Raw genomic sequence first — 27,789 nt, 5'->3', positions numbered from 1 at the left:
AAAATACAGTGATGGACTCACTTCCCAGAGCAAACAAACAAAGAACAACACGCATCAATTAAACAATCAGAGGAAAACGAAATCTTAAGACTGCCACCAGAACAAGTACAAATAGAACACGAAGTGACACACATGTTAGACATTGAAGAAAAATTTCAGCTGACATATATAGAATACAAAGACACAAATACAGACATTAGACCATTCCTGCATAGACCGCCAAATAACCCACAAGTCGAAACAACAATAAAAACTATCAACACAATCATACACAAGAAAATAAACGAAAATACAACTATGGAAGAGTTACAACTACTGGTTTATATAGGAACACTCATTACTCTAAATATACACACCAGGCAGAGATCAGAAACACCCAACACACAGAAGAAATCCACAAAACCAGCATGGCAACACAGGCTACAGATCAGAATAGAAAAACTGAGAAAAGGCATCGGACAGCTAACAATTTATAAGAAATGAAATAGCAGACAAAAAACAAAAAAGGTTAGGTAAAATCTCACAACAAGAAGCGATAGAGCAATTAGATGAAAAGAAGCAGAAATTACAAGCATTGGCCAAACAACTTAGAAGATACAAAAAAAGTGAAAATAGAAGGTAACAAAACCAAACATTCAACACAAACCAAAAGAAATTTTACCAGACAATAGATAACACACACATTAAAATAGACAATCCACCAAACATAACATACATGGAACACTTCTGGAGCAACATATGGTCGAACCCGGTACAACATAACAGGCATGCACGGTGGATAGAAGCAGAAACAGACACATAGAAGATGATACCACAAATGCCTGAAGTGATAATTTAGGCAACATGAAGTCACCAAAGCAATTAATTCCACTCACAATTGGAAAGCCCCTGGAAAAGATAAAATAGAAAAATTTCTGGCTAAAGAAGTTCACCTCAACACATTCACATCTAACTAAATTAACAGTTACATTGCAGACCCATACACATTCCCTGATACACATGGAATAACTTATATGAAACCTAAAGATCAAGCAGACACAGCAAACCCAGCTAAATACCGCCCCATAACATGCCTACCAACAATATACAAAATATTAACTTCAGTCATTACACAGAAATTAATGACACATACAACACAAAACAAAATTATAAATGAAGAACAAAAAGGCTGTTGCAAAGGAGCACGAGGATGTAAAGAGCAACTGATAATAGATGCAGAGGTGACATATCAAGCTAAAACTAAACAAAGGTCGCTACACTACACATACATTGATTACCGAAAAGCTTTTGATAGTGTACCCCACTCATGGTTACTACAAATATTGGAAATATATAAAGTAGATCCTAAATTGATACAGTTCCTAAACATAGTAATGAAAAATTGGAAAACCACACTTAATATCCAAACAAATTCAAATAATATCACAAAACAGCCAATACAGATTAAGCGTGGAATATACCAAGTATTCCAAGGAGACTCATTAAGTCCTTTCTGGTTCTGCCTTGCTCTGAACCCACTATCCAACATGCTAAATAATACAAATTATGGATACAATATTACTGGAACATACCCACACATTTGCTGTACATGGATGATCTAAAACTACTGGCAGCAACAAATCAACAACTCAACCAATTACTAAAGATAACAGAAGTATTCAGCAATGATATAAACATGGCTTTTGGAACAGACAAATGTAAGAAAAATAGCATAGTCAAGGGAAAACACACTAAACAAGAAATTACGTATTGGATAACCACAGCGACTGCATAGAAGCGCTGGAAAAAACAGATGCCTATAAATATCTAGGATGCAGACAAAAAATAGGAATGGATAATACAAATATTAAAGAACAACTAAAAGAAAAATATAGACAAAGACTAACAAAAATACTGAAAACTGAATTGACAGCAAGAAACAAAACAAAAGCTATAAATACTTATGCTATACCAATACTGACCTACTCATTTGGAGTAGTGAAATGGAGTAACACAGACCTAGAAACACTCAATACTTACACGATCACACTGCCACAAATATAGAATACATCACATACATTCAGCAACAGAAAGGAGGAAGGCGATTTATCGACATAAAAAACCTACATTATGGACAGGTAGAGAATTTAAGAAAATTCTTTATAGAATGAGCAGAAACTAGCAAAATACACAAAGCAATCACTCATATAAATACATCGGCTACACCACTGCAATTTCATAACCACTTCTACAACCCTTTAGATCACATAACATCAACAGATACAAAGAAAGTAAATTGGAAAAAAGAAAACACTACATGGCAAGCACCCGTATCATCTAACACAGCCACACATCGATCAAGACGCATCCAACACATGGCTAAGAAAAGGCAATATATGCAGTGAGGCGGAAGGATTCATGATTGCAATACAGGATCAAACAAACACCAGATATTACAGCAAGCATATTATTAAAGATCCCAATACCACAACAGATAAATGTAGACTTTGCAAACAACAAATAGAAACAGTAGATCACATCACAAGCGGATGTACAATACTAGCAAATACAGAATACCCCACAAGACATGACAATGTAGCAAAAATAATACATCAACAGCTTGCCTTACAACATAAACTAATAAAACAACACGTTCCCACATACAAGTATGCACCAAAAAATGTACTGGAGAATGATGAATACAAATTATACTGGAACAGAACCATTATAACAGATAAAACAACACCACATAACAAACCTGACATCATACTCATCAATAAAAAGAAGAAATTAACACAACTAATCGAAATATCCATACCCAATACAACAAATATACAGAAGAAAACAGGGGAAAAAATGAAAAATACATCCAACTGCCTCAGGAAGTCAAGGATATGTGGCATCAGGATAAAGTTGACATTATACCAATTATACTATCAACAACAGGAGTCATACCACACAATATCTACCAGTACATCAATGCAATACAGCTACATCCAAACTTATACATACGACTACAGAAATCCGTAATTATTGATACATGTTCAATTACCCGAAAGTTCCTAAATGCAATGTAACATATACCGTACAGTTAAAAGGAAGTCACGCTTGATGAAGGTCTGCGTCACTTTCCATTTTTAACCAGACATAACGTCTGAGATAAGAAAGAAATAATAATAATACCCTTGAGGATTCCAGGCTAATCATGACAAAAGCAGTTCTACATCTACATCTACATTTATACTTCGCAAGCCACCCAACGGTGTATGGAGGAGGGCATTTTACGTGCCACTGTCATTACCTCCCTTTCCTGTTCCACACGCGTATGGTCTGCGGGAAGAACGACTGCCGGAAAGCCTCCGTGCGCGCTCGAATCTCTCTAATTTTACATTTGTGATCTCCTCGGGAGGTATAAGTAGGAGGAAGCAATATATTCGATACCTCATCCAGAAAAACACCCTCCTCTGATAAATTAACAGGGTGGGAAATCTCACATTACAATGAATTGGCAGTACTTCAACTGCAGTTTTTAAACATCAATAATTTATAAATAATAATATTCATATAATTAACACACTTTAAAACATTAAAGCATTTCATATTTATGATTATGAAACTCTATAAAATTAAAGTATAATGTTAGGATGAAAACACAAATTTCTCTAAGATTTCCCCCGAATTTTACTGGAAAGTCTAAATTCCCTGAGAATGCCTGGTTTTCTTCTTAGAAGAAGAAATGTGAAATGCCAAAGTTACTGAGATAGCACATGTTTTCTCAACACATTGTGATGTTTCCAAACCTTCTCATATATCAACAAGCACTCAATCACATCACACGACACACTAGAACGTTGAGTTATAACAAACCACTTAGCAGTAATAGTTCTATAATTACACAGCAAAAAAATACATTTGATAAAAGAATGACATACCCATTACTTCATTTTCTTCTTCCAACTTGCTTTTCCTTTTATTTATTTTTCTTTGGCTTGTTTTTCCATTCAGAGAATTTTCAACTGATTCACAGGGTACGGCTGAAAAATGGAAAGAAAAAATGCCGTACTGACTAATCCTGTTGTGTTACGCACAAAGAGAACACGGCATCTTACATGTTATCTTTAACTCTGTAAATTGCAATGCAACTGTTAATGGAAAAACTGCACAGCTGCAACAAATAAGTGTTCAACCACAAAGTCAACTTGAAAAGGATGATTGCAATGCAATGAATTAGTATTCCACTGTTGGAAAGTGCAATACCGGCCTTGTTCCTATAATGGAGGAGGAGAACATTCACCATTCAAGAGGATCCTCCTACAAGTCACCACATTCCACACAACGGGTGTAATGTTTATATGGTACACCTAATTGGCTAAACAGAAAAATAACAAACATACAGTTTTTTTATTATTTCTAATGATCAGAACACTACTTATGAATCCAGGTACTAAAAACCTTAGCTATACACGAAATGTGTAAGCAGTGAATTGATATTTTGAAAATATTAATAACATTAAATTAGTGCATTCCAGTCCTGGTACATTCTGACAGTAGCAACATTTTCTTTTTCCTTCCGAGAAATCAAGTGATTTTGATTTTGTTCTTTTAGTTTCTTGCAAATAAATAAGATGTAAAAGCTGACAATGTCACTTTTCCTCTTGAATTAGTGTGGTGTTGGCTAGTAGTACGTGTTTGTTTTAGAAATACAGTCAAACTACACTTTGTCATAATACGAACCTAAAACATTTCTGTTAGTCCTTTTATTCGTCCACTCTGATAATTTTGGTCATGCTGTGTATTCTGTCTTGGCCTTATTTGGGCTAAATACTTAGTTACGGGGGACCCACAATTTAACACACAACCTGAGTGATAGTGCAGAAAGATGCACACCTACAACTACATCACACTCCACAAGCCATCTTCGGTACCACCATCTGATCCCTCCAACCCTGTATTGGCTTCAATTTCTCGAATTTTCTCCTCGTCGTCAATATGTGATATGTTTGGGGAGGGGGGGGGGGGGGGGTAATATGTTCACCGACTCCTCTATCTCCTCTATCAGTCCTGCCTGATAGGGATCCCAGATAGACGAACAACACAAGAATCGGGCGAACAAGCACCTTATAAGCCACTTCTTTTGTGGATGAGTTTATTTCGTTAAACTACTTCTGATGAGGCTGAGTCTGGTGACTGCTTTTCTCACTACCTGTTTTATGTGGTCATTTCATTTCACTAAGGTTACTCTGTATAGTTATGCCTGGATATTTTACAGCAGATGCTGTCTCCAGCTGTTTGTCAACAGTATAGCTGTACAGTAGTCTATTTCTTTCCCTACGCATATGCAATATGTTATATTTATTTACATTCAGGGTCAACTGCCAAAGCTTGCACCAATCGTCAATTCTCTCCAGGTCGCTCTGCAAATTCTTACTATCTTCTGGTGCTGCTACTTTATTACAGACAACTACATCATCTGGGAATAGACTTAAAGAGCATCCGACACTTTCTAATAGATCATTTATATGTATTGTAAACAGCAACGGTCCTGTCACACTTCCCTGGCGTACTCTGGATATCACCTTTACACCTGTCAATTTTGTTCCATTAAGAGTGACGTGTTGAGTTCTATCTGCAAGAAAGCCTTGAATCCAATCGCAAGTCTGCTACGATACTCCGTAAGTTCATATTTTTTTCATTAAACAGTAATGCAGGACAGTGTGATATGCCTTACTGAAATCGAGGAACACGGCAGCAACCTGAGTGCCATTGTCCACTGCGCTGTGCATCTCATGGAGGAACAGGGCGAGCTGGGCTTCACAGGATCTCCATTTGCGGAATCCATGTTGATTTTTTATAGAAGAGATGTTCATTTTACGAAAATGTCATAATGTTCCTTGATTCTACAACAACTGACATCAACAATGTAGGTCTATAATTATGTGGATCAGTCTTACAGCCTTTCTTAAAAATGGTAATGACCTGCACTTTTTTCCAGTCATTAGGTACCTTTGATTGCTCAAGTGATCTACGATACATTACGGCTATAAGGCGAGCAAGTTCTATTGCATAATCTTTATAGAATTTTATAGATATCTCATCTGGTCCTGGCATCTTTTCACTATTAAGTGATTGTAGTTGCTTTTCAATTCTGTGATCAGCTATCTCAATATCTGTCATTTCAATGTCCGTACGATGATTGAAAGGAGAGACTGTGTTACAATCTTCCATGGTGAAACGACTTCAGAAGACCGAATTCAGTTTTTCGGCCTTCTCTCTGTTATCTTTCATTTCGGGGAAAGTGTGATGGCTGAGAGAATGAATAGATGATTTTGACCCATTTACTGATTTTACATACGACCAAAATCTCTTAGGGTTTTTACTCAGGTCAGTTGACACCAGCTTATTTTCGAAACTATTGAGCGCTTCTCTCATTGCTCTCCTTACGCCCATTTTCGTTATGTTCAGCTTCTGTTTGTCAGCTAGGTTTTTTCTCTCCTTGAATCTGAGATGAAGTGCTCTTTGTTTACCAAGCGCTTTTCTAACATGGCTATTAAACCATGGTGGATCTTTCCCATCCCTTAAAACCTTACTCCGAGCATACTTGTCTAGAGCATTTGAATGGTGTCTTTGAATTTTTTCCATTTGTTCTCAACATTTTCCTCTTTTATGCTGAGCCATTGCATTAATGTGTGTTTCTTTTTTTTATAAGTCACAGCTCATATTTTATATTATTACATTACACTTATAGTCACAAAATAATAAATTTTGTTTATAACATTACAACTGTTTCAGAGTTAATTGGCACTGAAGTTATCCTGTTAGGCCACTGTGCACACAAATTCAAGTGGCCCACCATAGACCATGTCACCAAATGCGTTCTTCGCCTGGTTCTTAAAACTAAATAAGACAGGAATACTAAAAATGGCCTGGGGTCAGGTTAAAGATTGAACCCGAGCCAAAGGCTGAGCAGTCTCATGTGTAATCATCTAACCTATGACACAACTGACGGTAACTGCATCTGGTGGGCCACTTGAATTTGTGCGTGCAACAGCCTGATTGGGAAACTTCGATGCTAATTAGCTTTGCAACAGCAGCATGTATTGAATTTTTTCTCAACACAATGTACCCAGGAACACCATTACAAGTTTTTCAAACTTGTTTCTGACTGCCACTTATATGAGTTTGTTCCCTTCAAGAATGAAGTGTTGTGTTGCGCAAAAAAGTCTTTAAACCAGTCACAAATGTAATCTGATACTCTGTAAGCTCCTAGTTGTTTCACTAAATGACAGTGCAACTGTCTTTTCTGAAATCAAGGAACATTGCACCAACCCGAGTGCTGATGTCTACAGCGCCATGGATCTCGTGGAGTAACAGAGTGAGGTGGGTTGCACAAGATTTCTGTTTGCGGAATCTACATGAATTTTTTGAGGACATTTTTGCTCTCCAACACTAGAGTCATAATAAATGAAAATAAAACATGCTCTGCAATTCTACAACATATTCACATCAATGACTTAGGCCCATAAATATTTGTATCAGTCCAATAATCCTCTGTGAAACTGGGAATTACCACAGATTTATTCCTGCCACTAGGTATCCTTTGCTACTCTAGTAATCTACGATAAACTGCTGCTAGACAGGGAGGAAATTCTTTCTCGTAGTCTCTATACAATTCTATAAGTACCTCATCAGTTCCTGATACCTTTCCATCACTAAGAGCTGCCATTTCGGCATCCGTACTTTTCGGTGCCAGAATGGCCACTGAGTTACTGAATAGGTGATTTCGATCCATGTACTGATTTAAAAAAGACCAAAATTTCATAGGGTTATTAGATCACATGGTAAAATTTTATGTTAGAAGTCGATGATCACTTCTCTAATTGCTTTCTTTATGCTCATTGAGCTTTTGTTTGTCAGGTATGTTTTGACTACTCTTACATCTGCACTGAGGTCCTCTTTGTTCATTTAGCAACTTTCTATCATTGCTATTAAATCACGGTTGCTCTTTCCCATACCCTAAAGCACTGCTCCTCCCCCCATGAACCATGGACCTTGCTGTTGGTGGGGAGGCTTGCGTGCCTCAGCGATACAGATAGCCGTACCGTAGGTGCAACCACAACGGAGTGGTATCTGTTGAGAGGCCAGACAAACGTGTGGTTCCTGAAGAGGGGCAGCAGCCTTTTTAGTAGTTGCAGGGGCAACAGTCTGGATGATTGACTGATCTGGCCTTGTAACAATAACCAAAACGGCCTTGCTGTGCTGGTACTGCGAACGGCTGAAAGCAAGGGGAAACTACGGCCGTAATTTTTCCCGAGGGCATGCAGCTTTACTGTATGATTAAATGATGATGGCGTTCTCTTGGGTAAAATAGTCCTCCATTCGGATCTCCGGGCGGGGACTACTCAAGAGGATGTAGTTATCACGAGGAAGAAAACTGGCGTTCTACGAATCGGAGCGTGGAATGTCAGATCCCTTAATCAGGCAGGTAGGTTAGAAAATTTAAAAAGGGAAATGGATAGGTTAAAGTTAGATATAGTGGGAATTAGTGAAGTTCAGTGGCAGGAGGAACAAGACTTATGGTCAGGTGACTACAGGGTTATAAACACACAATCAAATAGGGGTAATGCAGGAGTAGGTTTAATAATGAATAGGAAAATAGGAATGCGGGTTAGCTACTACAAACAGCATAGTGAACTCATTATTGTGGCCAAGATAGATACGAAGCCCACACCTACTAAAGTAGTACAAGTTTATATGCCAACTAGCTCTGCAGATGACAAAGAAATTGAAGAAATGTATGATGAAATAAAAGAAATTATTTAGATAGTGAAAGGTGAGGAAAATTTAATAGTCATGGGTGACTGGAATTTGGTAGTGGGAAAAGGGGGAGAAGGAAACATAGTAGGTGAATATGGACTGGGGCAAAGAAATGAAAGAGGAAGCCGCTTGGTAGAATTTTGCACAGAGCACAACTTAATCATAGCTACCACTTGGTTAAAGAATCATAAAAGATGGCTGTATACATGGAAGAAGCCTAGAGATACTGACAGGTTTCAGATAGATTATATAATGGTAAGACAGAGATTTAGGAATCAGGTTTTAAATTGTAAGACATTTCCAGGGGCAGATGTGGACTCTGACCACAATCTATTGGTTATGACCTGTAGATTAAAACTGAAGAAACTGCAAAAAGGTGGGAATTTAAGGAGATGGGACCTGCATAAACTGAAAGAACCAGAGGTTGTACAGAGTTTCAGGGAGAGCATAAAGGAGCAATTGACAGTAATGAGGGAAAGAAATACGGTAGAAGAAGAATGGGTAGCTTTGAGGGATGAAGTAGTGAAGGCAGCAGAGGATCAAGTAGGTAAAAAGACGAGGGCTAGTAGAAATCCTTAGGTAACAGAAGAAATATTGAATTTAATTGATGAAAGGAGAAAATATAAAAATGCAGTAAATGAAGCAGGCAAAAAGGAATACAGACGTCTCAAAAATAAAATCGACAGGAAGTGCAAAATGGCTAAGCAGGGATGGCTAGAGGACAAATTTAAGGATGTAGAGGCTTTTCTCACTAGGGGTAAGGTAGATACTGCCTACAGGAAAATTAAAGAGACCTTTGGAGATAAGAGAACCACATGTATGAACATCAAGAGCTCAGATGGAAACCCAGTTCTAAGCAAAGAAGGGAAAGCAGAAAGGTGGAAGGAGTATATAGAGGGTCTATACAAGGGCGATGTACTTGAGGACAATATTATGGAAATGGAAGAGGATGTAGATGAAGACGAAATGGGAGATACGATACTGCGTGAAGAGTTTGAGAGAGCACTGAAAGCCCTGAGTCGAAACAAGGCCCCCGGAGTAGACAACATTCCATTGGAACTACTGACTGCCTTGGGAGAGCCAGTCCTGACAAAACTCTACCATCTGGTGAGCAAGATGTATGAGACAGCCGAAATACCCTCAGACTTCAAGAAGAATATAATAATTCCCATCCCAAAGCAAGCAGGTGTGGACAGATGTGAAAATTAACGAACTATCAGTTTAATAAGACATAGCTGCAAAATACTAACACGAATTCTTTACAGACGAATGGAAAAACTAGTAGAAGCCGACCTCGGGGAAGATCAGTTTGCATTCCGTAGAAATGTTGGAACACATGAGGCAATACTGTCCCTACGACTTACCTTAGAAGCTAGATTAAGGAAGGGAAAACCTACGTTTCTAGCATTTGTAGACTTAGAGAAAGCTTTGGACAATGTTGATTGGAATACTCACTTTCAAATTCTGAAGGTAGCAGGGGTAAAATACAGGGAGTGAAAGGCTATTTACAATTTGTACAGAAACTAGATGGCAGTTATAAGAGTCGAGGGGCATGAAAGGGAAGCAGTGGTTGGGAAGGGAGTGAGACAGGGTTGTAGCCTATCTCCGATGTTATTCAATCTGTAATTGAGCAAGCAGTAAAGGAAACAAAAGAAAAATTGTGAGTAGGTATTAAAATCCATGGAGAAGAAATAAAAACTTTCAGGTTCGCCGATGACATTGTAATTCTGTCAGAGACAGCAAAGGACTTGGAAGAGCAGTTGAACGGAATGGATAGTGTCTTGAAAGGAGAATATCAGATGAACGTCAACAAAAGCAAAACGAGGATAATGGAATGTAGTCGAATTAAGTCGGGTGATGCTGAGGGAATTAGATTAGGAAATGAGACACTTAAAGTAGTAAAGGAGTTTTGCTATTTGGGGAGCAAAATAACTGATGATGGTCGAAGTAGAGAGGATAGAAAATGTAGACTGGCAATGGCAAGGAAAGCGTTTCTGAAGAAGAGAAATTTGTTAACATCGATTATAGATTTAAGTGTCAGAAAGTCATTTCTGAAAGTATTTGTATGGAGTGTAGCCATGTATGGAACTGAAACATGGACGATAAATAGTTTGGACAAGAAGAGAATAGAGGCTTTCGAAATGTGGTGCTACAGAAGAATGCTGAAGATTAGATGGGTAGATAACATAACTAATGAGGAAGTATTGAATAGGATTGGGGAGAAGAGAAGTTTGTGGCACAACTTGACTAGAAGAAGGGATTGGTTGGTAGGACATGTTCTGAGGCATCAAGGGATCACCAATTTAGTATTGGAGGGCAGCGTGGAGGGTAAAAATCGTAGAGGGAGACCAAGAGATGACTACACTAAGCAGATTCAGAAGGATGTAGGTTGCAGTAGGTACTGGGATATGAAGAAGCTTGCACAGGATAGAGTAGAATGGAGAGCTGCATCCAACCAGTCTCAGGACTGAAGACCACAACAACAACAAAGCACTGCTCGAGCAATACTTGTCCAAGGCATACTGAAAGATGCTTTTGAATTTTTTTCATCTGTGCTCCACTTCTACTTCCTCAGCACTGATTTTTTTCTACCATTTTTAACATTCCTTGTAACACCTGAAATCATTGCTGCATTACAGTTGTATGATCATTGATGCCCTGCTCTACATTATCCAGTTTCATTCAGTTCTGTAGCTAGGATGTCAAGGACATTGCACTCGTGAACTGGTTCAGGCTCAAAGCACCCTCCAGACAAGGCATTCGGAACAATGTCACATGAATTACTGTCACTGGTACCAGTTTTGCTGTTATGAACCCCCATCATTGTACAGTGGACAAACTGAAGTCTCCCTTTCACCCCCCCCAACCCCCCCACCCCTCCATTATTACTGTGAGATCAGGAAAATAATTCACAAAATGCTGCGGGATCTGTCTGAAGCACTCTGCTAGTAAAGCTATTGATGCAGGTAGTCTCTAAAAGAATCCTTTTTACCCAACTTTTACTAGGTTATTGCGCATTCAGCATCTGTAATAACCTCACTAGCCATTACCAAATTTTGCACTGCAATAAATCTGTTGCCACAGCTGGCTTCTAACTAATCCTTACAATGAATATTTTAATACGTATTTGGGATTTCATTGCTATTCACTTCCAGTTTTATTAACATCCTGTTCCTGATACTATCTGGCCATTATTACCTTTAAGAAGTGATATTAATTATAAGACCTTACCACACATGCTCCTGAAGTTTACTAATATAATATTAAACTTCTCTATCCTCAATCTGCCAGGACCGCATAATAAGACTGGTTTATCTTCCATTTCAGCAGGCAGTTCACATGCATACGGCACATGTACTCCGATGCCCTAATAGCTGCTTCCTGTCTGTCATTTGTGACTGACGTGTTGAGAAGCAAAGCGGGATCTCCACCTGAAAGTGGAGGTTGACAAATTTGGATCAAATGTTGTTGGGCCTCTGGTTTAGACTTTCCACTTTGTTCCAATGCATGGGACCACAACTGACTCTGTGAACAATGTTACAAATAGTGAGCTTAGCCTGAATCCTGTGTCCAGTGCTAGCTGCAATCACCAAATCAGCCAACTACTGATAGGAACTGAGGATGGCCACAAAACCAAGTGGCAGGCTTCATTTGTGCCAACATAAGCCACAAATTTCAACTGGTTGCATCCAGTGCATTCATTAGCACCTGGCAGAACTGCCTCCACGTATCTGACAAGATCTCCTGACAAACATACTGAGTGCATATAGGCACTTTTTCTGATCTGCCTGCTAGTTACCTGAGAGGTTCCGTTACCTGCCTAATGTTGGATCTTTCATGACATAGCCCAACTGTCCTTTACACTTGACAAACTGGGCAGGAAAATTGACCACAGGTCCAAAACGAGAGGCATCCTGGGCTGGTTCAGATGTGGTACCACTGGGAAGCACCTGGTACCTGTTCTTACGGGATACGGATCCAGCCATATCTCACTTTTGCCTTGGACCTATAAAAATGCGAACTCACCACTGACCGCCACTTACTCTCAAGAAAAGCCCAACTGGACTCTTGAGGTAAGAAGTAAGAATTCTGGAGTGCAGAAGCCTTCCAATGCACACATCCTGTAGGATCGTAATCAATTTTCCTAAGGATATATTATATCTTATCAGCTTACACACTATGAGGTAACAAGCCGTTGCTTTATCTTTATCAGCTTTCAGTATCACTGTCTCAGGGTCCTATCGAAGACGTCACATCATATTACTGCCCTTTCTGTGGAAGTTAAGTTACTGCATTGAGGAGCTTTCAAAACAGCACAGCAGGTTCTCCTTCTTATTTGTTCTGTTGCATCCAAAGAAAAGAATTTTACGGCTTCTTTAATATCACTCACAAAACTTATTAAAGGTGATCCTCTACATGTAGATGCAAAATGGATTCATTATCTAATACATACAGTGTCGCATCATCTTATTTTGCTAACCAAAGTTGCACATAAGGCCTAACTTATAGTTATGCAGTTTCCTCCATGATCATGTGACATTGATAAAAAAGTAATATTTTGTCAGACACTACAGGAAATATTCCACCCAAGTCAGTCCTTGCTTCTAGGTTCATGTAGTGTGCAGTTGGAAAATTCCTCTTTATTCCCAGCACTTCTATTCGGATAATTTCTCATGTAATTTATGCTACTTGAATTTGTGAAACCTCCCTTGCTTCAGTCCCTCGAAAGCAACATGAAGAACTTACATTGTTTGTTTTATTGTTTATCTGACACCAACTGTGACCATTAGAAGGTATTTGCTGGAGTTTAAGCTTGTACAGAAGTGAAACCTGGACAATACAAAATTAAGACACGGAGAGCATGAAAGGTTTTGAAATGTGAGGCTATGGCTTAATGGTGAAGATTAGCTTGGTGCAAAGCATAGCTACCTAGAGTGTACTAAATCAAATTGAGGGAAAAGATGATTCATGGCATTGTTATGACATATACTGAGACATCAAGGAATAATCAGTCTGGTAATGGAAGAGAGTATTGAGTTAAGCTTGTAGGTGGAGACCAATGTTTGAGTTGAATATGTATGCCTGAATGGATGTCGGTTGCAGTAGTTACCCAGAGATGGAGAGGGTTGCACAGGATAGAAAAGTGTGGACTGAAGACCACAACAATAAGTAGTTTTAGAATGTTGCAGACAGGTGCAAGGTATGGCACAGCACAGGAATGGGCTACAAAGATGAATATTACACAGCAGAGCACACAATGTAGTGGCCTTGAGTCAGGTAACTGAGGAGCTGGATTGCTAGTGTATTCTTACACTTGCGCTGCACAAGTCGAATTCATGTGATTGTTCAAACAATGTTGATAATGTATCGAGAGCTTTGGTGTATCAGGAAATATTGAACTTGTTATTTATTTTATTTACACATCATGTTCCATAGGACCAAATTGAGGAGTAAATCTCCAAGGTCATGGAATGTGCCAGTACTTTAAATTACAACATAAAAGTAATAACAGATAAAAATTAAATGTTTATGAACCCAAAAAAGTCAAGCCAAAAGTTTAAGTAAACATATTGTTTGTCAAGCTCTGCCCATCTGAATTCTTCAAAATAAATCTGTATGTGACCTCAGTAGCCAAAGCTTCATTGCTAAATGTAAAATGATGCCTATGAATTACCTCCACATACTCTACTAAACAATGTAAAAATGTTGGCCTCAGCAGAAATAGTTTAATCTGGAAATATAAGACGACACGTAATTTTTGAATGACAATTTTTGGGGAAAAAAAACATTGTCTTGTAATCAGGTAAATATGGTCTTTGCTTTGAAGTACTGAATCTAGCCAGGTTTAATATTCCATAAAATCTTATCTATTTCACTAGGCAAGTGTGGAAAAAACTACCTTACAGAAGTCAAGGAAAAGAAATAAAATCTTGATGGCTTACTTCCAGTCTTTCAGTCTTGAGGATGAAATAGTGTGAGTTAAGTTATGCAAGTTCTCTGTTTGATTCCAACAGAGTATACCTATGTTCTCCAAAGGAGGTCATAACACACAAGCATTAAATATATTCCATTACTCTACAAGAAATTTATGTCCTCAATACAGGCCTATGGTTATACGGGTTATTCCAAATTCCTTCGTAAAATGGGAATGAACTGCATCTCTTTCCAATTGCTTGAAAAGGTTCATTGCCCGCATACTCTAAAATTTATTCTTTCACATTCAGGTCCTCACACTCACATAGTAATAACTGCCCTCAGCAATGATATACTTGAATGCAAAATGATGTTCACTCGCCATTCTGTTTTGCAGCCTCATTACCACAGACTAGTGGCACCTCTCAAACAGAACAACAAACATCATCCTGCCTTTTCAGCAAAAACAAGTTCATAGTACATTTGACTGAAGACAAAATACTGACAGTATTTAAGGACTCCTATTTCCCTGAGCTGGTGATAGGAAATACATACCTGGTTGTTCATTTAAAATTTGCATGCTCTTCCTTCTTTTTTTGGTAAGGCTCAACTTACTGTTTGGAGTCTGTGGATTTTCTGCCAAATGACTGGTTACAACTGCAAAAGGAATGAGCAATGTATGTGTTATTCAACTCAAAACTATTTAATGTAACAAAATTTTCTGCAGTTATATAACTACATTAACACTTTTGACAATACAATCCTCCACAGCAGAGACTGCTTACTCAAGATGGTTCAGAAGAATTCACTTCCAACAAATTTTAATTATGCACAAGTTTTCATTTCAGCTATGCTGGCAGCAAAAATTACTAAATATTTAGGTGCAAATAATGCTAAGTACATACATTTTCTGACAAATAAAATGGAACTACAGAACAGAGGTACAACATAAATGAATACGTATTTGGAAAGAAAGACCTTATCTTTGTTCAATATTGTACTTTCTCTTTTTAATATAAAAATGACCATTCAGGAGGTTGTCAATTCATGTTTCACAAATGTTATGGCAGTTTCAAGTGCTACAGAACCTCTCATTGATTCAACCAACTCCCTTGCAGCACTTTGATTACCACTAGACTTTTCTTCCTCCTCCATGAACATCTTTGCTTACTATCTCTAAGTCATTGTTTCTCAACCTGGCAGTTACGGTCCCCAAAGGGGCCACAGTGATATTAAAAGGGGGTCAAGAAGTAACCTAAACAATAGTGAAATCACTTTATGAAGAAAAAGTAGTTACTGCAAACATTTTACTTACAGTAAGTACAAATATAATGAAAAGAAATTAATGACTGTTATGGTTGCATTTATTTTTCACTCAAGAGTTTCCCCTTTTGTGGATCTACATTAGGAACACACAAAAGTGAATTGTTTTTTAGTGATAAAAGTTGATTTCTATATGTAGATTTTAGCACAGTGTACAGTCTTTTTCATAAACCCAAGACATTGCAAAACAGACTAATATTTTCAATGCTTCTGTGACAAAATTTTAATACTCATTTTGATAAGCAAGCTAAAACTTATTTAAATCTGCAGATGTAAATTGCAGTTTTAGCGTTTTGTCAGCAGGCCCTTCGATGACCTGGTCATGAATCTCATATGATAACTTAGCAGCAGCTGCAACAATACTTCCACTGAAGAGATTCAGTACCCATCACTTTGAGAACTCATTTTTATCTTATCGGAAATACTTCATCAACAGAGTTTTTAGTTCATGGAAATGCATGTGTAAGCATTCTAAACTGTGGTTAGTAATTGTATCTTACTCATTCAATTTTTTCTCAATATAATCCAAATTGATTGGGAACATTTCTAAATTTTTGCTTTGAAGGCTAATAACCCACATATTAAGATTCTTAATGACAAAAACTTGTAATTAATAACATGTTTTATTACATCCTTGTAAATTCACATTCATTGAAATGCAACAATACATAGTCTAACACTGCCTCCCGGCGTCCGCAATTGGCTGACTTACTTTCAATATGAAATCAATGACAACACGTCGAATCACTTTCACGGATGATAGAGAACAATATTTATGATAAAAACACACCAAATGTTAATAATTTTCATGAACAAATTCCATATTTATGTAGTGAACATTATTTATGCAATTACGATTCACGATTTTTGCATGCAAGACTACTGGTAATTTGATCACAGAAGCTGTTTTGAAACTTTCTCTACAATTAATGTGCATTTTAAAGTCAGTTTTCCTCAGAACATGACCTTTTTAAGAGCTGTTTATTAAACTGACAGTGTAAGAGCCAACAACATACACTAATTATCTTGTAAAAGGCGTTTGTTTATCCTGGGAAAATAATATTAATTCATCTTCCAATTCCAATATCTGGCAGACACTTTCCCTTCTCATAACCATATACCTGCCACATGGGTAAAAAGAGAGATTTTATTTTTGCCCATTATATTGTATAGTTCAGCAACCAGCAATATGTTTTGGTCAGTCTATGTTGGTATACTTTCTAGAAGCCTCACAAAAAATCTAAATGGCATTGCCCAGTTGCAAGACCCGGTACTCTTTTGCAAAACAACATGTGTAACACGCGCAAAAAGATCATCGTTATATGTAGAAGCTTAGCTCCTACTGCAGCTTATTAATCTTAGAGACCAATATTATTTGTGAAAGCTTTGTTTTTCTTATAGCAACACTATGTACATTAATTTAAACCATTATCTTTTCTTTTTTGTGTGTTCGCACTACTGAAGATTGATATTTGTTATTGGTTAACTGTGTCACATGTCCTATGCTGTCATCAGCTGGCGAGATCACATGACAGGAGTGATGTGTCTATTACATACATACCTCACAAAAACAGAAGAACTGAGACATGTTTGCTACATCTGTGGTTTCATCAAACTGAAAAATCAAACAATGGAAAATCCAGGATGGAATGTAACAATACCAGAGAAGGAAAGTTGACACACAGACACACACACACACACACACACACACACACACACACACACACACACACACACCCCTTGCACTCATGTCTGCAGTCTCAGAGAGCTGACTGAAACTACACTGCAAGCAGCAGCACCAGTGCATGATGGGAGTGGCAATTGGGTGGGGGTAAGGAGGACGCTGGGACGAGAAGGGGGAGGGATAGTATGGTGGGAGTGGTGGACAGTGAAGTGTTGCAGTTTAGGTGGAGGGCAGGAGAGAAGGTGGGGAGGGGTAAGTAGCGGAAAGGAGAGAAATAAAAATAAAAAGAAACAAATTAAAAAACTGGGTGTGGCGGTGGAATGACGTCTGTGTAGTGCTGGAATGGGAACAAGGAGGGGGCTGGATGGGTGAGGACAGTGACTAACGAAGGTTGAGGCCACAAGGGTTACGGGAATGTAGGATGAATTGCAGGGAACTCAGCCTCCTCCTTACTCCCACCCAATCGCCACTCCCATCATGCACGGGTGCTGCTGCTCGCAGTGTAGTTTCAGCTCTCAGACTGCACACGTGACTACAAGGTGTGTGTGTGTGTGCGTGCGTGTGTGTGTGTGTGTGTGTGTGTGTGTGTGTGTGTGTGTGTGTGTGTGTGTGTGTGTGTGTGTGTGTGAATCTTTTTATTGAGCCTACCGCGACTCAGCATCTCCGCTATATGGTAAACAGCAACTACTTCTCTGGTTTTGAATACTGAAAAATTCACTTTAATCCACTTGATGAGTTATCTGACTCCAAAAATCGTCAACCATTTCGTTGATATACCTCGATATTGTGTTATTAGAAAGCAGATTTTTTTTTCCTCTGTTATTTTGCTTCTTCCACAGCTCCAAAAATACTGACATATCAACAGCAGCAGGCAATATGAGATTTTTGGTAACTGAATGGGGTTTGGATATCTTAGTATTCTTAATGCTACAACATAAAACATTTCAACTAAACTTTTATCAGCACTGCCAGCTTACAAATAAAAGGTTGCTGATTTCTCCAAGTATGTAATTATCCTTTGAAAAATTCAAGATATTGGCTATTCAAGTGTCTAACTAATTTTGATAGCTTCAACCTTTCATCAGACAGGATGTATACATGGACAAGGAAAAAAAAAAAATTCCCGGATTTTTCCCGGTTGAAAATACACCTTTTCTGTTAATCAAAATATCCACGGGTGTACTGCCGGTCTATAGTGTCCAACGGGCACAATATTTCGGCGATCAAACATGTCGCCATCATCAGGTGAACTGACGGACTGAGCTCCTGTGAACGTGCCGGCACGGAGATCCGTACGCTATGGCTGCTCAGGGGGAACTGGATATTTTGATTTTCAAATACGCCGGGAGAAACTCAAGAATCACCTTAGAATGTTTATGGTTTTCTACATAGACGTAGAATTTGACGTCACTTTAGAAAACGAAACCCCGGGGGGGGGGGGGGGGGGGGGGGGGGGGGGGGGGACACGTTTTGGAAAGATCTTTGATGTGCAGCAACATGTACACTGCATTTTTTTCATGTTATGGAGGTATAAATTTGAATTCCACCAAACACAGCATGTTACTTTCCGAAGCAATGAAATCGAGATTACGACACATTTTTGTAAGCCAGTCATTGCTCCTGTCACGTGATCTCGCCAGCTGATGACAGCATAGGACATGTGACATAGTTAACCAATAACAAAGATCAATCTTCAGTAGCGTGAACACACAAAAAAGAAAAGATAATGGCTTAAATTAATGTACATAGTGTTGCTATAAGAAAAACAAAGCTTTCACAAATAATATTGGTCCCTAAGATTAATAAGCTGCAAGAGGAGCTAAGCTTCTACATATAATGATGATCTTTTTGCACCTGTTACACTTTAAGATACATCACACAAATGTGCCAGTAAAATTTTTAATAATGACGTAAATTTCTGATCTTCTGGGCTCGAAATTCTTCTAGATAGTCGTCCTCAAAGAGTTCATTTTTAAATGAGAGTCAAATGCTCTGTGATTTAAGAAATTCATCGTGCATTCTTGACATAGTTCATCTTGCGTAAAAGGAAATTTACTTTTGAAGTAACACTTTTCAAACCACCATTCGCAATATTTTCCCGTGACCTGTTAGAAATTGGTTCGTTTTAGCAGTTGCCAGAGAGCGCTAGCTAACAGGCATCACTGCGCCTGCATATCTACGATGACACAGGAAGCCCGAATGTTCGTACTGTAAAACATTAAAAGATCTTGCATTATGTCATAAAAGAAACAAGACCTCAAAGGTTACTTCAATTTCGAGAACCATACTGAAATGCATAATTCAGCTTAAAGTGCACAATCGTATGTCCAGATTCGGATGTAAATTTTCTGGTGTACCTGTACTGTATTATCTCGTGTTTGGTTCTTTATTATGGCACAATGCCATACGAGCTAGAAGATGGAAAACACACTTGAAATGCAGCGAACAGCTGAAACTAGCCAACTGTGAGAAATTAAAAACTTCGTTTCAAATAAACTGACTGCCTCAGCGGAAAAGATTAATAAAAGCCAAATCTCTTTAGCAAACTGACAAAAAAACTTCATTGTTCTGCAAGGCGATTGACGCTTGACTGCCAGAAAGCTCAAAATAAAACCTGAAACTAAAAATTCTGTAATTATGCGAACGTATTGTAATTCATTTGGTAGCTCTCGGCCACAGAAATTCATTTTGTTTTCATTTAATGTAAGAGCAATAAGTGAAGAGGAAATAGCAAAATCACTAAACATAAACACAGGTCACGTGGAGACTACCCAACACCCCACTACAACTCAGACTGCTCTGTGTATCAGCCCCGGCTCTACGATATTTCCGAACTGGAGCAATTTAGATAGTGGCGCCCAGCCATACATCTGTAGCCAGAAGCGGGAGAAGGTACTACTCATACGCAACTCAGCTGCGCATGCGCAAGAGCCCGCCTGCAACTGCTCAAATGAATCTAATGTAAACAGCTGTCACGTCCCGCTGATTGGAGGCAATTTGTTGTTAGGAAGCACTGCATATTCTTCCTAAAGCCTTTACACACTTTGGTTCGCAGACGCTTGTATGAGAACTGTGTTTTATTGTTGTACATGGCGCATTTCCTTTGTGACTTAAGTTTTATTTTCCTTTTTTCCTCTCGTTCACGTTTTGTTGCTGCATTATTATTCTGCAGAAGCGGGATACAGTAATATCCTTCGTTAGAATATTGGTTCTTAATAGTCGAAATCACAAAAATTTAACTACTAACAAAAACGAAGAAAAATTCCCGGAATTCTAAAAAATTCCCGGTTTTCTCCCAGATGAAAAAATTCCCGGGTTTTTCCCGGATCTCCTGGGTCGTATACACCCTGTCAGAAAGAATGTGAAATCAAACAACACGCTGTGCATCCAATGAGGTAAAAATCATAATTTAAATGTCAACTGTCATTGTACATCCTTGTCTTCAACACTGGATGTAGATGGCTCACTTCATTTTTCCACAAATTTATCTATTTTGCATAAGAGAGGGAAAAAGAATAACCAAACCATTTTCACGGTTAACCATAGGCTAAAATAAAAGCACCAGATGCACGCTATGCATTCGAAACTTAACTGAAGTTGTGAAATCTTAAGCACCAAGTTTATACTGGTGACATCATTTCAAACACATTCATATACATATTCAAACATGCTCTCATAGGGCATATCATAAAAGAAGATAAAACTACTAAGAGCAGATCAATGTGAAAATTTCTCATGAATGTATGTGTCATACACAAATGTTCTTACACTGCCCCAAAAATACAGCAACCCAAAATAATAGAAATAGTTTATTACATTTTATATTGTTATTTTCTTAATGTATAAAATTAGTGTAATGTGTTTGTATATTAAATAATTTTTTCATTCAGAATCACAGTCAAAATTCCACTAGTAATAGTGCTGTGAAATAGTAATTTCATTTATATTTGCTTTTTTGTGGGGGGATGATAATGCAACATCACTGCTCTCAGCTTACCATTATGCACAAAATCATCATTGTCTGCCTGAACAACAACAACAACAACAACAACATCAACATCTTCAGCAAGTTTGATTTTAGGAAGCTTACTCCAATTAACTCAAAGCTTCGACTGCCCTATATGTAGCATGGGTAATGTGAATGGTAATGGGATCCTATGAAAGCTTCAGAAGCAGGGTTTGAAGAAACTGTTTCTGATACCATTTGTAATTATCAATAATTCCCTGACCCATGGATTGAATTAGGCTTGTAAAATTTTGTGAGAGGATAGTCACAATTATTTTCCCCACTTTTCAACTGAGTTTCTCTAGATCAAAAAGTAACTGTTCTACAACATTGCCTGTTAACCCAGCAGTCGACAAATATTCTTCAGCTCCAAAGAGAAAACTGTGAAAACAACCAGGAAATATCTGCATACATGCATATGTTTGAATGACTTTTCTTTTCTAGAAGTTCTGACAGACAGTGACATTTTAAATACATCACTGATCTGTGTAATTGCCAAATCAGGCAGGGATGCATGTTTCATGCAAGATAGCTCCCTCGGCCACAAGAGCATTGCACAGAGCCTGCCTTTTGTGTTTATATGTATCTTAGGCCTGCAGTAATACCAGTGTGCCCATCTTAATGGTATACATAACCTGAGGACTGATTTGCTCTTTGAACTTTACATTGGACCAAGTTTTATACGATGCCAAATGACAAGTGCTGTCTCTGAAAATTGTGACAAGTGACTTGTGACATCAGACACCTGTATTGCTATGCAGTATTTAAGACAACAATGAAGTACTTCTGTTATCACAGACAGAGAAGTTTCATTTGAGGAGCATGAAAGTTGCTGAAACAGTAGCAGTTACAGCCACTCACACAATCACCATTATGTTGATTGCAGATCCACATGGATTCTGCTGTAAATGGAATTGCAAGCCTGCATATAACAAATCCAACATCAAATACTTAGACACATTTGGCACTGGAATAAAATGTTTGTTCAATGGCATATTGTAAGTCAGAGCCTTCCCTAGAAGAAGATATGCGAATCACAAAAGCAGCACAAGCTTTATCAACAGACTGTGAGCTTTCCAGACTTTCTCATGCACCATCAAGCACTCAAACCCATTGCACATCATGAGGCACATAAGAGCAGGAAGTTATAACACAACTACTTTGCAGCATTAGTTTTACTGCTACCTGACAACAAAATATTATCAACATATTTTATCTCTAATTTATTTAGCCACTAACACTGGCATTTGACAAAAGGATGACATACCCATTCCTTCATTTTCTTCCTCCCATTTGCTCTTCCTTTTATTCGATTTTCTTTGGCTTGATTTTCTATCTGGGAAATTTTCTACTGAGATAAAGGGTGCACCTGAAACACGAAAAGAAAAGTACCAGTATTGACAAACACTGTAGCTTTCATGATTCCTTTAACTCTACAAACTGCAATGCAACAATTAATCAAAAACTAAACAGTTTAAGCAGACAGATGTTCAACTCCAATTTCATTTTGACCAGAATAATGCTTTACTGTGTATGGTCTTATTGGAGGGTGATTACAGTGCATTAAATTCATTTCTATTACCAGAACAAAATACCTGGCTTGTACCTATAGTGGGGCAGACAATACCAGTAAAACCACCTTGGGATGGGGAGAACATTAATCACTCAAGATGACCCTGCTGTACTTTCACAGTAGGTATAATATATTACATGGTACTTCTTTTTGGTTACATAGAAAAATAACAAACACACAATTTTTTTAAAAATATTTCTAATGATCGGAAGACTACTTACACTAGAGTCAGATACTAAAAAAGTTAGTTATATACACTATGCAAATAAACAATGATTACTATTTTGTAATTATAAATAGACTGATTTGCTATATTCCAGTTCCTTTGCATTTCATCATCTTTACTCCCAGCTAAAACAAGGTGTATTCTATTATATCACCACTTTAAAAAAAAATCCAGTGATATCGATTTTGTTATTTTAGTTTCTTGCAATTAACGAAGATGTAAATGGTGATACTGACTCTTTTCTTCTTGAGTTAGAGTGGTGTTTGCTAGCAGTATGGGTTTGTTTTAGAAATGCAGTCAAACTGTTTTGTAATAATAATTAAAAAAACACTGCTGTTAGGCCTTTTCTTCACCCAGTCTGACAATTTCTGTCATGCTGTGCCTGTATTCGGCCCAAATAACTAGTTAAGGGGGACCAACAGTTTAACACAGAACATGTGTCACAGTGCAATGAAATGCACAAGCCACTGATACATAAACACAGGCATGATAGGAGTTAAACTCGCCAAGCCTTGAAACAAGTAGAATAGTTTGCATTCAAATTGTTCGCCGTGGGTATTCTGAAGTTCAGGTTCCTAATTCTTTTTCAGAGATGGTGCCAAAAATATTAATGCATTCCTCCAGTATTTTTACAAAATAGCTGTCAAAAAGGCTTACATACCTGGTTCTTCATTTTCTTTTTCCTTCCCTATACTCCTTTTAATATGAAAAGATTTTCTTACTGGAGTCTGCACAGTTTCTTTTGAATTGGTAGAAGTACCTGTATAATAACAACAAACATATAATGTATCACATATAGACTGAAAAAACAGTGAAGCAACAGTCATCATAGTTAAGAATATTAAACTAAGCATTCAGTCATTAAGGACAACTTAATTAATGTAGAAGTACTAATTACCTGACAATAGAAGCCCTCAAAATTTATTTAAAAAGCAACTGTGTTACAAATACTTACAGAACTGCACTTTAGATATGACCTGAAGGCTAAAAAGAACATTGTTATCAAACAACACATAAAGCAAGATTGGTCTTACAGATAATACAGTTTGTTGAGTTAAGAGATAGAGTTGTAAAACTACCTGAGACTGCCATGCTTTCCTAGTATCTTTGGTCAGTTAAGGTTGGACCCGCACAACAATTGCTTTCTTTATGTATATGATTTGTGTCTTACTAGATCCCTCCAAAAAAATGAACATAGTGAACTGAGTGAGTATATATAAAGGGCTGAGTAACCTATAGAACACTTTTGTTCTACAGCATCATCCTCCTGCCTGTTACTTGAGAATAAATAGTATTTAAGTAATACTGAAATTTTAATGTTTAATAAAGGTTTTATTTGAAAATCATTGATTTGTAGTGTGAAACAGAGGGAAGTTGCAGGGGGGGGGGGGGGGGGGGGGGAGGAGAGAGAGAGAGAGAACAATAAATTTACAAGTTTATTATATAGCATTAGGAAATAATTTCCTCAACAAAACAAAAATACATCAAACATTGCTTCAGTACTTCAGCAAACTTACATAAAACATGTTTCTGTTGCCTTTGATCATGAAGAAGAATGTTCTATTGAGTACGAAATAACAACAATAATTATATGTACTTTTTATGTTTGTGGGTATAAACTGTACTTGCATTGAAAGTTATGGCTTTGGTCATACATAAATGCAGAAGTTGCATGACCAACTAATTTTTATCACTCACGAAATACAATTTCTATTCTGTAAGGATATAAAATACAAAATGAATTAACACCTCAAGCCACAGAATGTGCTCAAAGAAATGATGATAACAAGGACCACGAAGTGTTGAAACAAGTCATAGCTGTGTATGTGGTGCATTTACCGTCTGGTCTTTACATTCTAGTTCTAATTTCACATTAATTGCAAACTTAACAACTGTTAAACGATACTTATCAGTAGCCTACATATGGAGAATTTGTGAATTGACATTAATAACAAATAAAATCATGAATATTAATTAATATGTCACATCATAAAGTGGATACATTATTTTTTATATGAAGTATACAGTGTTGAGATCATTAAAAAAACAATTCAGACCTATGAGACTAGTGGTTTGTCTATAAATGTGATTTTCACAAATAACTATTTTTCTAAAAACTTTGTTTCCATGCTTTGGGCCCTTATGGTTATCAGTATCTCAAATTGTACTACTTTCCATTACCATTGTTTTACTTTTTTATGTTCATCTTATAATTTCTTTCCAAGACACTAACCATTTTATTCAATTACTCTACAAAATACTCAGCCCGTATCTGACAATAGTACAATGTCCCCAGCAAACCTCAATGTTTTTATAATATCTCTCTGAACCTTAATTTAATTTCCAAAATTCTTCTTTGTTTCCTTTCCCAGTGGCTGAATAAACAAATTGGACAACAGGCTATAATCCAGTCTCATTCACTGCCTCCCCTTCATGTGTTTCAAACGTTATTATACCATCTGGTTTTTGGACAAGCTGTTAAAACATTTTGCTCCCTGCATTTTACCACCCCACCCCAGCTACCTACAGAATTACAAAGACCATACGCCAGTCAACAATGTCAAAAGCTCTCTCTAAATCATATATCCTATAAACATAGGTGTTCCTTTCTTTATTCTGTCTTCTAAGGTAAGACGTAGGGTCAAGTATTGCCTCACATGCTCCTACATTTCTCCAAAACCAATACTGATCTTCTCCAAGGTACGAGGGTGGTTTGAAAAGTTCTCGGCACACCACGAGAGGTCAGCGCTAGCGCAATAAGTTGTTCACATAATATTCACTGGACTGTTTTTAAACATGTGCCATGTCAGTGCTCTTGGAAGAGAGGTGTGGTGGTGATGTGACTCTGTTATTGTTCCCGTGCAGTGATTTGTGTGGGAGAAAAAAAAAAAAAAAAAAAAAAAAAAAAAAAAAAAAAAAAAAAAAGAAAAGAAAAAAAAAAAAAGATTCGCTTGGTTGGTTGGGGTTGAAGGAACTAAACAGTAAGGTCATCAGTCCCTTGTTTCAAAGGTGGTCCATTCGTGTTGATTTACATCTCAGAAGAGTCATAACGACAAAAGGTAAAAGGCTAAAAAACGTAAAAGTGCAGTTGTGTTGTCAATGGTGAAAACCAAAGAAGGGAAGTCAGCAAGTGGACAACCGCAAGGCTATGCTAGAGGCAGGAAAGATACCACCTCTGACGCAGTACAGGAAAGACCATTAGCTTTCAAAAGCATTCAACCACTAGAATGTAAAAGTGGGTGTTTTAAAATGAGACTAACTGAATCTAAAAAGCAATAAAAACAGAGTAAAAGGGAGAGAAAAAAGGATAAAGGATCTTGGAAAGGGAGGGGAGTCAGGGATCTCCAAACACAACTTACAGTGGGAGACACCACAACCATCAACACCCTGCCCCTCCTCCAGAGGGAGATTAAAAACTGAAAATAAAAACCTCTTTTATGGAGGAAACTGAGAACCAGTTCAACCATCCGGGAATTGTCTACCAATATTAAAGGTAAAGTCCATACTTAGTACACAGAGCCAAAAGAAGGGAGCATTCCACCAAAATGTGGGTTACTGACACAACCACGAAGTGGGGGTGGCTCATTACGCAAAAGAAAACCATGGGTCAGTCTGGTATAACCATTGCGGAGACGAAACAGGGTGGCCGAGTCCTTTCGGGAGAGGTGGAAGGAAGAACACCAGGGGACAGATGTCACCTTAATAGCACGAAGTTTACTAGATAGGGAGGTAGCCTCCCAAGAATTGGCACATGATTGTGTGAAGTGGGATTTGATATAAGCAGTAAATCCTCCACAGGAGGCGTTACAGGGAAGGGGAGGTAAGTGACACCTCCTCCAGCCAAATGATCAGCAAGCTCATTACCTGGGATACCCACATGGCTAGGGACCCAAAGGAAGTCAATGGAACAAGTTGCATGGAGAAGATCGGCAAGTCGGTCATGGCTGGCCAAGACCAAGGGATGGTGGGAAAAACACCAGTCAGTAGCCTGAAGGCCATTCACTGAGTCCGTACATAACAAAATGCAGTTGAGTTGGGACTGTTTAATAAAGATAAGGGCCTGGGAATTGCCATCAATTCCGCAGTAAACACACCACATGCAGCTGGCAATAGATGATTTTCCACGCCAACAGAGGACGTGAAGGCATATCCCACATGATCAGCAGATTTAGAGCCATCAGTGTAAAAAGCAACAGCATCCTGAAACTCCCATAAAATTTGGTGGAAAAAACAATGGAACACCATCGGGGGAATGGAATCTGTCTGACCTC

General features: G+C 37.9%; 1 protein-coding gene across 1 annotated transcript in view; it reads right to left on the bottom strand.

Annotated features, from left to right (window-relative positions):
- The window catches only part of LOC126361189 (uncharacterized), a 156,788-nt gene that overhangs the window by 103,328 nt on the left and 25,671 nt on the right, over nucleotides 1–27,789 (bottom strand). The window contains exons 4-7 of the mRNA XM_050007770.1: nucleotides 24,180–24,278; nucleotides 22,987–23,088; nucleotides 15,262–15,363; nucleotides 3,912–4,013 (exon numbers count right to left, since the gene is read on the bottom strand). Of these exons, the coding sequence (XP_049863727.1) occupies nucleotides 3,912–4,013; nucleotides 15,262–15,363; nucleotides 22,987–23,088; nucleotides 24,180–24,278 (405 nt within the window). The remainder of the gene's footprint in view (nucleotides 1–3,911; nucleotides 4,014–15,261; nucleotides 15,364–22,986; nucleotides 23,089–24,179; nucleotides 24,279–27,789) is intronic.

This window comes from Schistocerca gregaria, chromosome 1 (genome assembly GCF_023897955.1).
Source record: "Schistocerca gregaria isolate iqSchGreg1 chromosome 1, iqSchGreg1.2, whole genome shotgun sequence".
Lineage (NCBI taxonomy): Eukaryota > Metazoa > Arthropoda > Insecta > Orthoptera > Acrididae > Schistocerca > Schistocerca gregaria.
Note: the sequence above shows the minus strand (reverse complement) of the source record. Positions and strands in the feature narration are given on the sequence as shown.